Genomic DNA, 12,234 nt, shown 5'->3' with positions numbered 1-12,234 from the left:
CAAGTCATTGCACCTCATCTCACAATCATAAGCAGACCAGAGCAAGGCATTTCTGGATAGAGATCAATTTGCCTGTCATTTGAGAGGACTACTCTTCCACCAAAGGAGGGAGTCTCTTTCATAAAAGGCAGTGGTTACTATTCCTGGGGGAACAAATCACAAATTTTGAAAGTAAGTTTTATTTTTTATTAGTATGCAGACCAGAGCCTTTTATCTTGACCCCCCTTCAACCAACCTGTGTAGGCCCTGGTATGAAAAAAAAAATTGCATGCTGACGGCAGAATTGTTGAGGGTTCTACCTACTCCCCACCTACCACCATTTAACTACCTCGTTTCCAAGTGTCAGCTCTTGATTCCAACTTGTGTTGAGGAATACTTATGTGTAAAAGGCTGTGGTTTCATTATATTTCTGTACATGTAAATAAAGGGAATTTTAGGTTTCTTTATCTCTTCAAATATATTTTTTTCCTTCAGAGCCCAGTACAGCTTGAAAGAGGTGAACATTCAAATGTAGAGGAACTACGGAAGTGGTATTCAGCCTCATCGTTTACAGAATTAGACAAAAAAGGCCAAGAGGCTTTCTTTAGGTAAGAGCTGTAATTTGAACATGCATGCACATATACACTGGATTCATCTCTCTCTCTCTCTCTCTCTCTCTCTCTCTCTCTCTCTCTCTCTCTCTCTCTCTCTCTCTCTCTCTCTCTCTCTCTCTCTCTCTCTCAGCCTAGCATATTAGTTGAAGGATGAGTGTTTCCCAAAAGATCTTGATATCCTTTTGCCAAAATATTCTATGACAAAGAGGTAATCTAGTGACTGGTAATTTGCTTTTGGTTATCAGTATTAGTGTTCTCTCCAATGCGTATATTTTCTATTCATCATATACCTTATTAAACAAGACCAGTAAATAGAATTTCTCTTACGGAGTGCAAAATTTCTGTCATTGAAAAAACGTTAAATTACTGTATTTATTTTTGCAATTGCAATAATAACCTGTGGTAGCACAGTATTTGAATTACATTTTTTCCGTTTCCTGTTTTGTCAAAAATTATAGAAATTAAGGCTTTCTTTAAGACATCACATGATTTTGATGGCTGTTGCTTGTGTTCATTACTTTGTGGGAAGTAATGAACACAAATATTTATGATTACTTTGCTATAATTATGTTTAAGAATGTTTGATGTGCAATTTATAGGCCAAATTACAGTACCCTCTCAGTATGTAGTTAGAATTATATATTTTTTGTTATTAAAAGTGATGGCTCAATATTGATGTACTGTATAGGAGCTCATGGAAAACCGTTCTGGAACTTTATAGCTAGGATTGTAAAGGACCCCCACACACTATGCAACATTTCTAAGGATAAGATATGTTCTATAGTTACTTGAAATAGTATTGGAAAAGACTGGCCTACCTCAGTGAAATTTTAATAACTTGAGGAGGTTACATCAACAGTCAAAGACCTTACAGGAGTGTGGTGCCGCCACTGTATCTGAGATCTTGTTAGTGCTTTTCATGAGTTTTGGCAAAACGTGGCCATTATAGGAAGTCTCTAGTTTAACAAACTTTAAATTTTTGTGATCTAAATGAGAATCTGTGGTAGCCTGGTGGCCGTTGGAAGGGGACAGCTTTAAGTAGTTTGGATTTTACTGAATATCCATGTACAGCACTTTACGGGAATAAGACCTCAGGTTAGTTAGTTAGTTATCAGAAATTCAAATTGATTAAAAATGTGTCATGTTTTCTGGGGAGACACATCTGGAGACTTCTTTCTTGGCTCATAAGAGTCTCCAGTTCTCTACTGGTTCCTTTGGTATGTGGTCATACACTGAGATTCTGTATTCAGAATTTTGGTGACCTTTCTGAATAGCAGTTTAGGCATAACGTACATTGATTAATTGATTTAAAATGAAATTCATTCTTAACACAAAAGTTTCACCATTCACATGCATTAATTAGTATATATGTAATAAGTCACCTTCTGTCCCCACAAGTATTGCTGCCACTCATTCGACAAAAATTGAGGTTATTGTCTGAGACATAAACAAGTATGTACGTAATGTATTCACAGTATATTTCTGTCAGACAAAAGACTATACTGTAGACTTCCTGTATTTGTTGGAGATGAATACCACACCCCAAGCGAATAGCTAAAATCTGCGAATACTTAAAACCACTCTAAAAATTCTTAGAACTGCCTATTTTGATAGATAAACAAATATGCCCTCTAAAAAATGCTTCTACCTGAGTATCTTAATGGTTTTATCACAAAAAGTGCATTTAGTCATGAAAATACAGTAATTAGTGAATATTTCTGTGAAAATACGTACTGCCAATAGGCAAATTTTCCACAAATGGGTATTACGGTCCATAGAAAAATCAGTGAATAGTGGCGTCAACTGTAGAACCTGAAAACATGTGGTCAATATATATAGCCATATGTATCGGATTTGTTTAAGAAACCTGTTACAGAAAAAAAGTATTTGTAAATAGATTTTATCACTTACTTTTTCCAATTAGTACAGAACACTGCAAATTATTTTCAGACTTCATCATATCAAACTTCTCTACCTACCAGCTATATAATTGTAATAAATCTTTGCTAGGCTACCTTTATAGTAGTTGGGGTGCGTTTTCAGATAAATCTCTTCAATTAAATGTTCAGTATAAATTACAATGACAAGTTAGTATAGACTAGAAACTGGAGTTATTGTTATCTGTGGGGTATCTGAAAATTAAGTGTAGGCAATACAATAGGGTCCTTGTTTTTTATCAGAAGGCCAGACCCTCAAATATGGTAATAGTTGAATGGGTACTGTTTTTTTTTTTTTTAATTAACAGCTAGACCCAAGTGTAAAAAATATTTCCAGTTCTGGATTGCTAGATTTTATTAGATTCCTTATGAAACCTATTTTTGTAATGTTTTTGGAATCATTGTTTCATATATACCTAAGTATTTTTATGCTCTGTATTTTTTTTTATGCCAGATGATATACATAGAATAGTTTGTAAGATCATAATATTTGATACTGTTCTCTGTATTTTATTTATTTGGAAAATGGCTCTGTCTTGAATTACAATATTAGACAACAGTTTAAGTATCTTTAGAGTTTACGTGTTATATACAGTTTACATGCATATCTAACTCTGGTTTGTTAGTAACATTTCTTTTAAATAATTTTCCCAGGTTCCTGAGAGGGGATTGCTTGGTTTGTTAGTAACATTTCTTTTAAATGATTTTCCCTAGTAACATTTCTTTTAAATCATTTTCCCAGGTTCCTGAGAGGAGATTGCTTGGTTTGTTAGTAACATTTCTTTTAAATCCTTTTCTCTAGTAACATTTCTTTTAAATCATTTTCCCAGGTTCCTGAGAGGGGATTACTATAGTGAAGATGAGGACATCTCAGCTGTGTCTGTTAAGGCTGAGGGAATGGAGGGTGATGCAATGCGGTATCAGTTCTGGGTTAAGTGTGAGGCACTGGAACTAGAAGACCTTTTTGATGTGTATGTCATAGATGATGAAACAAAGCTGAAAGATGTAAGTGAAAGCTATAAAGATAGAGAAATAATGAAAATGAAAGCTTCAGCTGTAGACAAATATGTGAGGACAATAAAAGACAGAATGAAACCTGATTTAGATGAAAAATTTTCTTTATTCAAAAAGTCTTTGGGTGCAAAAATTGTTGAGTCATGAGATTTTATTATTTTTTGTGATTTTTTGTATTAACATTAGTTTGATTAGTATGAGGTTGATTAGTACTCTATGGCAAAAATATGTGAAATTATTTAATAAGCATTAACTTTGTATTGTATACCATGATTTTCAGTTGAAATATGCAATTCTTTTTTGTGCTTCTAAATGAAATATTTGTGAAAAATGGCTGTTTTTGGCTTTACTGTATGCTAGTAACAGTATGGAAGTGAAGTTTTTTTTTTTATTATTATCAGTTCATGTAGTAAGGATTATATTTGGTCATCCTTGGTTTTTTAAATTCATAATTTGGAATCAGAAGTTTAATTTTTTTCTTTTTCATGAGGCTAAAAATAAATAGCATATGAATAGAAGAACACCACCAGCTATTTTCCATATATTTTTACAGTCCCATGACCTTTTTTTAAATGGAAAGTATCTCCCTTGTTGATTATAAATTGGGTATGCTATTGCAAATGTTATAATTCAAGACCTTTATTGTCTTGATTTTGTTCCATACATCCAGACATGACTTGAGAGAGTTATGTCATCATAAAGGTGCTACATATTAAGCTGAGTTAATTGTGTACAAAATGCTTGTCACAAAGTTGTGAATGGTCACATCTGATGATATTGTTTTCCTAGCTCACTTAGTAATTAGCAAGGGTAACGAGAAAGGTGTAGTATCCACTAATTTGAAATTTGTGTTAGCGACATGCCAGCCTTAGTGTTTTTAGGATTTCTGGTATGTCACCATGTGAGGATTCTTGTTTTTTTCTCAGCTGTGTGCTTGAGAACTGAATGCTTTTTTTTTCTTCACACAATGGGATACTATGTATTGAAATTTGGAATAAGAATGGGTTGTCCTTTGAGTTTAAAATAAAATTCTTGCTTAAGTTACTACACTTTCAGTTATGCAGTGCTAACACATCCAAAATTTTGTTGAAGAGTTAGCATCTCTAGCCGGAAACTAGTTGCCTTGTCAGATGATAACTTGAACTGTTTGTTGTCTGTAGGGGGTTTCATTTTTAGTTTTCAAATTTATCTATGATCGAGGTATTGTTGATATCAGAGGAAAAATTATTTTGAAAAATCATGGTAACATACCATGCTGTTCCAGTTTTTCCTTGGCAGTCTTTTATGAATTAAGATGGGAGATGTCCGGGTTTGTCTGCAAGTGCAATGTGTCAAAAGTTTTCTTAATGTATTCTAGTTTGTTGCTACTGTCTTTTACATTTAAATGATTTGTGATCACATCAGTACCATATTGGTGTACAGTTGGCTTTTGACTAGCGTGGAATTCACTTTCACATTTGGAAAATGGCTGAAAAATATTAAACAATATCAAGGAAGTTCCAAAATATATAACTTGATTATTATATAGAAAAAATTACAGCTTAATACATAAATGGATGATGAGCTTGTGACACTATAAATGTAGTAGTACTTAAACTGTTTTAAAATCATATCTTGTAACTGCTAGTATGACATAACCAGATTCTAAACAAAATCATAGTTAAGATCACTGATAGGTAAGTGCCATTGCAAGACATATTGTATCCAATAAGAATCCTTTTACTTCACAATTACATAAATGAAACTCCAAAGAGAGATATAATACTTGTATTTCCTTATTGGTTCATTTATCTTTAGTATAATATTTGCAGTAATGTTTTGTTTACAGGTTCTCTTTTAGATCATAAAAGAAACCATTATATCTTCTTGAATTAAAGAAAATGTCTCTTGCTACTGCTGATTATTTCTCTATCTTTATAGCTTTCACTTACATCCTTCAACTTTTTCCATGTGTATCCGTACTGAATATGTACTGACTTTTATATGATAATACTCATTCCAAAAACAAAACAGTTTAACAACAGTTATACTGTATTGCATAAGTATGTGCAGAAAAGTTAAATAACCAGTTTTCTAAATAAAGTCTATTATTTTTCAGGATTAATTCCTGAAAACCAGCTTGAGAAGAGTCTTATTAGGCTCAGCAGTCTGGATAAACTAATCCTTTATTGATAAATAAATATTTTGCTTGGAGATGTGCATAGATTAGGTATAGGTTTTCATATACCCTACATATACCTTATATTTTGTATAGGGGATCTGAATGAACCCAGTTTTTTCATTTATTCCTTGGGCTTTTGAGATAAAAATCTCCATACAAGTTGAGACCCAACTGTACTTGTAAGTTCTGTTTTGAAGCTTTAATACCAAAACTGTATGTACTGCTGAATACTGTGATCATAAAATGCAGCAGTGTACTTATTTGGATTCTGAAGCACATTTATGCAGCTTAACATATGGTATGATGTGATTCTAATGTTGTCATGATCTCTGGTGTTGAATTGAAAAGGTGTCCTAAAACTGTCTTGTAAACCCTAGGTACTCCAAGAAGAAGCCATTATGAATAACAGCATCTCTTTTAATAAATTTGATATGCTGGGAAGGCAAATGCATTAAATAGAGAGCACTCTGTTCTAGAGTAAGAAAAAGCTAAGATTGTAGTATTTTTTTATTTTTTATTTGGATCAGCTATTTTAAAATGTAACAAGAATACATTCTTTGGTAAAACCTTGGTAAGTTATGTTTTGTCATTGAAAGAGTAAATATGGTTGCTTATTCATGGCCAAAGAGGTAGTCAGGTGTTGAGGACAGTTTGATAGCTCATCTTTACAATGTTGGATAGGAACATTCCAGGTTAAGTTTTTGATTATCCCTGGTGCTACAGTGACTGATTTCCAAATCCTACAGTTGTCTTTTGTTTCCTTTTTTGGTAGTATAACATTTAGTGGTTTTATCTGTTATGAGGATATTTTTTCATGTAGATGTTCTTTTTTTTTGTGAAAAAAATTTTTCCCGCATTTATACTTATATTAATTAAGACCCCAAGAAAGAAAAAAAATGAGTTGTCAGGCAATGAGTATGAAAAGAAAACATTTAAAGTACTTTGTAACTTCCATGCAACTTCAATTGTATTCCCTTTCTAGCAATGTGTGTCTCAGGACTGCTTTCTCTCATTCACATATTTCATCTTGCATCAGGCTTCATTCATTCATTCATGCTTGCATACATGATTCTGTTGATTCTATCCTGTCTTCTCTTAATCCCAGTTTTCTCTTTCTTTATCTGTCAGGTCACAATCAGATATGTGTGAGGCAGTCAAGTTCATTCCTCTGGTGCTAGTATTGTTGTTTGATCATTTTAACTGGTTTAATAGAGTTTAACATTTATCATACTTTGTATGTTTATCTTTTGTATTTCAACTTGGATTGATTTGATGTCATTTTTTCTCCCATTTGTAAATAGAGTTCCTCCTTCTCTGAGGTGCCATGAGGCAGCATCTTAACACATTAACTGTGGAAATCCAGAATCTTCAAATTGCTCTCTTCTTTTGTTGTACTACCAACCTTTGGAACTCTCGCATTGCTGTCATTTTCCTTAGCTATTATAACCTTATGGCATTCAAGGAGGGAATCTGCCTCATTTAGTGGTCACAACTTTGCTGATTCCACTTTTTTTTACATCCTTTGAACACTGGCAGCAATATTATATTTTTCTTTTCTGGCTGTTTAATAAGATATTTCTGTAGTAACTGCATTAATATTTTTGCTGTACTATATGTTTTATGATTAAAGACATATTTTGATAGATTTAACAGTTATCAGTAAAAGTATGCATAAAAATTTAGCATGCTTTTTATACCTTGTCCATTATTTAATCACCATTTTTCTATTTACAAGATTTGTTGGATATACATACAGTGAACTCTCGTATTCACGGGGGATGCGTTCCAGACAGCCCAAGCAAATAGCTAAAATCTGCTAATACTTAAAATCCCTGAAAAAATGCTTAGATGTTGTTTATGAAATAAGATCTAATAGTATACTGTTTAATAACCACAAACCGTAAATTACAGGCCAGCACTTTTAGAGCTAATATTTTCGAATCTGAGGTCCAGTTATACTATTTGGTAATATTTACTAATAATGAAAATATAATGCACGTGGACCAGTAAACAATATTTTATATGACATTCCTGGTTATAACTATTGGAAGTAAATGGAGAAGGAAGTTTTGTCAGAGTCTTCAACATCCGGTACTTAAATTTTTAAGTTGTAATTTCTTGAATATAATCTAGTACTATATTTACTAAGAACAGGCCAGCCCTGTGATAGATCAGAATGTTAACTCTGTTCTTGTTAAACTGTTGATAGCGAATAGTCCCCAATTATTAGATTTTAAGAATGTAACTCATTACATGGAATTATATTTTATTAGAACAAACACGGGACCAGCTTGGTGACAGTTCGGAATTTTAGGGAACCACCTAATAATGATGATAATGTATAATTTGTACTTGTTAAATGTGCAGTTACTGGAACGTGTTACAGGTTGGGTGTTATATTTTTTTATGAATTGAGATGTTCACCATAAAAAGGAGTTGTGCCACATAAACAAGATTTGGAGGAGGCATTTAAAGGATATCTAACTTCCAAAGATCACAAGTTCTTTTTATTCAGTTTGTATATTGGTATTCATACAAAGGTTAACTTCAAGATTAAGAACCATTGCATTAAAACTTTAGAAATAAAGTTTTTTTTATTGAAATTTTGAGAATTTGGCTTGGGGTGGAGATGAATAGATCAAAGTTTAGTAATTTTGAGTTTTCGAATTCAGAGGGTAGCAATAATCATCATTATATCTATTGGATTTCAGTTATTGTAATTAGTATGAAGAATGCATGAGTTTTAAGTAAGTCATGAGTGAGATTTTCTTGAAGGCCACAAGGCTTGCTCATTGATATTCAAATCTTCCTCGCATTGTGGTTTATAATAGTACAATATTTAGGAATTTCAGTACAGTAATTGTAGACTAATTTCACAGGAAGTTTTGTTACTTATTGCTATGTTGCTTCCATGTCTTGAAATAAAAGGCTTTCTTCCCATAAAAAATTCAAATTTTTCATTCTCAGTAACACATCTTATGTCATATACGCATTCACAGTCAGTTGACGATGTACAGGTAATTATTTTTTATTATTGGAGAACAGTGCATCTGTATTTATTCAAATTAAGTGCTGTTTCGACTAAATCTGTAGCACTAAACCTCTATCCCCCTTAGCTGAAGTACTTTGGGTGTCATGTAAGTGGTGAAACGTCTTTCTTACTCCAAGGGTGTGGACTCGATACTGAAGATGATTGGGAGTGTGAAACACACTTCTCCAATTTGTCGTACTTGCCTTACTCTTTATAGTGATTTTGGGTTTTTACCAATACCCACTTGAAAGGTCATTGCCAAATAGACCGCTTGGCAACAATATCTCAGTTTTGCAAAGGTGTGCTGAAAGCTCCTTCTTATGGTAAATGCTTTATTTTCAAGTGTATAATCTATATTCTTCTAGGTTGTAATTGTTTTAATCTCCACAATGTTTATAAGGAAGTACTGCAATAATTTTCTTAATTCAGTAGATGTATTTACATGCATTTGTTCTGTGACTTATTCCAAATAATAATAGCTAGTTCTTTTCACTAGAATTAAAACTTGCAAATGGTCGTACTGGCTGCTTTCTGAAAGTTTATTTCTTGAAATATGTAATAACATATTCTTTTTCTTATCTAATCATGTTTTGTGCTAAAGATATATAAAGTATGTTTCTTTACTTTCTCCATTTCTTTTAACAACTAGTGTTAAGGTATTTCTATGTTTACTGTAAGTGTTTTATTTCAGTCAAATGGATGTATAATTGTCTGTGGATACTATTTTAGAAATATGTTGTACTCAGGTTTATTTTGCAATGAGTATTTTGTACTTAATATTTTTATCTTAAGCAGGTTTCTTATCCCATGCTTCATCTGTATTTTCATATTGCCAAACTGCGAGAGTTTTTTGGTCCTTATACATGTCCAGGGCCAGCCCTGTTACAGCTGAAATTAGCTTAGTAGTCTGGTTAAGTTACTTAATGATAATATATGCATCCAGACTTTGTAATGTATCAGCAACTGCCTTATTCAAAATGTTTAATGATACAAAACCCTCCCTACAAGTTAGTGTAACTGGTGAGTAATTACCATTTACCCATCACATATATTTGTGGAATTTACATTCCAGTCTTTTTTTTATTTGAATGTAAATATAACCCTTTCCTGTTTTTATATGCAATGGTTTGCATCTGATATTTTCCTCATATATTATTTTACATATGTGATTAATATATATTACCAGCAGCTCTTGATTCTCATGTTGGAAGTTCACTGATCAGGAATTACTGTCTAGTTTCTCTCAGGGTGGTAGTAAACATTTTGTTATTCTCAAGTGCAATCTTTTCAAATATTGATTCAATACAAACAAATTTCATGTGAGTTATAAATATGGAATCAATGGTCTGGTTAAATTACTCAACAGCAGTAAAACACAGTCTAATAAATACTTAAAAAGTGCCTTGTGGTTTACCTCAGGAAATGAGGCATCTAAAATCCTGGGGATTTGAAGAATATTTAAGAATTGAATTGTGAAATGATACCACAGATATAAGTTAAAGAAGTACACTGCAATAAAGATCATAAATGATAGAAATACAGCACATAAAGGTTTAGGACTGAATTACGTACTTAGAGTTCGTTTCATGTCACTTTTCTGTGACTCATGTTTGGATGAATGTTGGTTCTGCTTATTATTTGTTAGTTTAACCAGACCTCTGAGTTGAAACGCTTGACCCTCATAGGGCAGATGTCAGATTTAGCCTGTCAATGCTGCAGTAAATCCTTAGATTGCACTAAGTATATATGGATGAGTGTTGTCTCACATAAGGCTGCAGCTGCTAGGAATGTAAAAAAAAAATTTTTTTGTGGTTAGCATGAAGTACATTGTACTTTACATGGTGATGTCTTATGAAATGCAAGTCAGCTTTTGAAAATAGATTACTGGATCTTTTGCAATATTTTGTATATTGAATCCATTTTCATGAATGCCTGCTAGATGTTATTGAACATTATAGTGTGCAGTAACAGAAACATACATTGCAGTACTGTAAACTCTGATTGAAAATATAATTTTCTACATTCTTTCTTTTCAGTTTCAGCAGTTGAAGTTGCATATTCTGTTATCAATGATGGCAATTTACATATAAGGATTTGTTTTACTTCTCTGAATTTGCAAACCTTATCATTATTGTTCTTTTGTAAGTAGCTTTATAGAAGTGAATGTAATAAGTCAGTATACAGTTTGAATTACAGTGCAGTCCTGAAGATTTTGTTGAAAATATGATCTTCAGGAGATGATACTTTGTCTGTGTTGTTTTTGATGTACTACTCTGAAATGTCACAAAATGATTTATGTTGCTGTACTTGTTATAATACTGAATTTTTTCAGATATTTCAGGAAAAATTAAGAACTTACTTTTTTACTCAACAGTGTGGCAATGGGTAACTAAAATGAAATCATTCCTATAAAATTGTCCAAATATTAATTATATTCAAGCATAAAACACAAATATGTTTCATTATACACTAGTGTACATGTACCTTCAAAAATGATAGCCGTATAAGACGATTAAGCAATTAAGCCATCAGCATGTCACTGTATGTACCATTCCATGGTGCTTTCAATCTGTATACTGTACTTACAGTGGTCACTGATGAGAAAAGCTGGATGGTGATGAGTCCTATTGTGGCATTTATCACCACGGGACTATCATTATTACACACTGGATAAAACATGCATGAATATACATGATATCTTATTATAAACAGATAGTGGGTTAAAGCTGTTTAATTGTTTGGAATCAGGAGTTTCAATATTTTTTTCGAGGTAATATTTTCATGTAATAAAAGCTTCCCGTAATGGGACTGGGGTAAATATTTATCTTGCACAGACATGACGTGTAATGAAGATGGCAGCCAACTTAAGTTGTCATATCTCTGTAGGTGAGACATAGTGAAAGCTGAGGCAAGCATTGAAGGGCAGGAGATACACCCCTCCTGACCTGAGTCCTTTATATTCTATCACTGTGATAACAAGCACCATTCTGGCTGAGACCAACTACTATAAGAGAATTCTTTGTAATTGGTTGGTCTGTCCTATGGAGCCCTGCGGGGGACCATGAGAGTGTAACTCCTTTGAGGACAAACACTGACTATCAACAATAGTTTTTCCTAAGTCAAAACTGTTTCTTTGTAGGTGATCTTGATTATTGGAAAGAAGACTTACAAGAAATCTTACCGTTGTTTATTGTCAGGTTTAATCTAATTCTTACGTAATTTTGTGGAAGTCTTCCTTCCAACAATGTTGGTAACTTGAAAACACCTTAGAAAAAACATAATTTAGAAAGATTATATGAAACTTTCATTAAATGAAAAGATTGCCTTTGAAAATAATTAAACAGCTTGAAGCCACTACCTGTTGATCATGAGACACCATATTCAAGTATGTTTTATCAAGTGTGTAATAATGAATGTCCTGTGGTAGTAAATGTTACATTTGGACTTGGCTGAATGCCGCAATCCAGCCTCTCTCATCTCTGACCTCTGTACTATACA

At 32.8% G+C, this 12,234-nt stretch overlaps 1 protein-coding gene across 5 annotated transcripts in view; it reads left to right on the top strand.

The window, feature by feature from the left end:
• The window catches only part of LOC135212745 (uncharacterized), a 38,128-nt gene extending 26,939 nt beyond the window's left edge, over positions 1-11,189 (top strand). For all 5 annotated transcript variants that reach the window (XM_064246469.1, XM_064246472.1, XM_064246471.1 and 2 more), the window contains 2 exons: positions 475-587; positions 3,361-11,189. In XM_064246469.1, coding sequence (XP_064102539.1) covers positions 475-587; positions 3,361-3,691 — 444 coding nt within the window. In that variant the 3' untranslated portion in view covers positions 3,692-11,189. The remainder of the gene's footprint in view (positions 1-474; positions 588-3,360) is intronic.
• Positions 11,190-12,234: the final 1,045 nt, after the last annotated feature.

The sequence above is a fragment of the Macrobrachium nipponense genome, chromosome 41, assembly GCF_015104395.2.
Source record: "Macrobrachium nipponense isolate FS-2020 chromosome 41, ASM1510439v2, whole genome shotgun sequence".
NCBI classification, from domain to species: Eukaryota; Metazoa; Arthropoda; class Malacostraca; order Decapoda; family Palaemonidae; genus Macrobrachium; species Macrobrachium nipponense.
The sequence above is the reverse complement of the archived record's forward strand: the minus strand, read 5'-3'. Positions and strand labels throughout refer to the sequence as shown.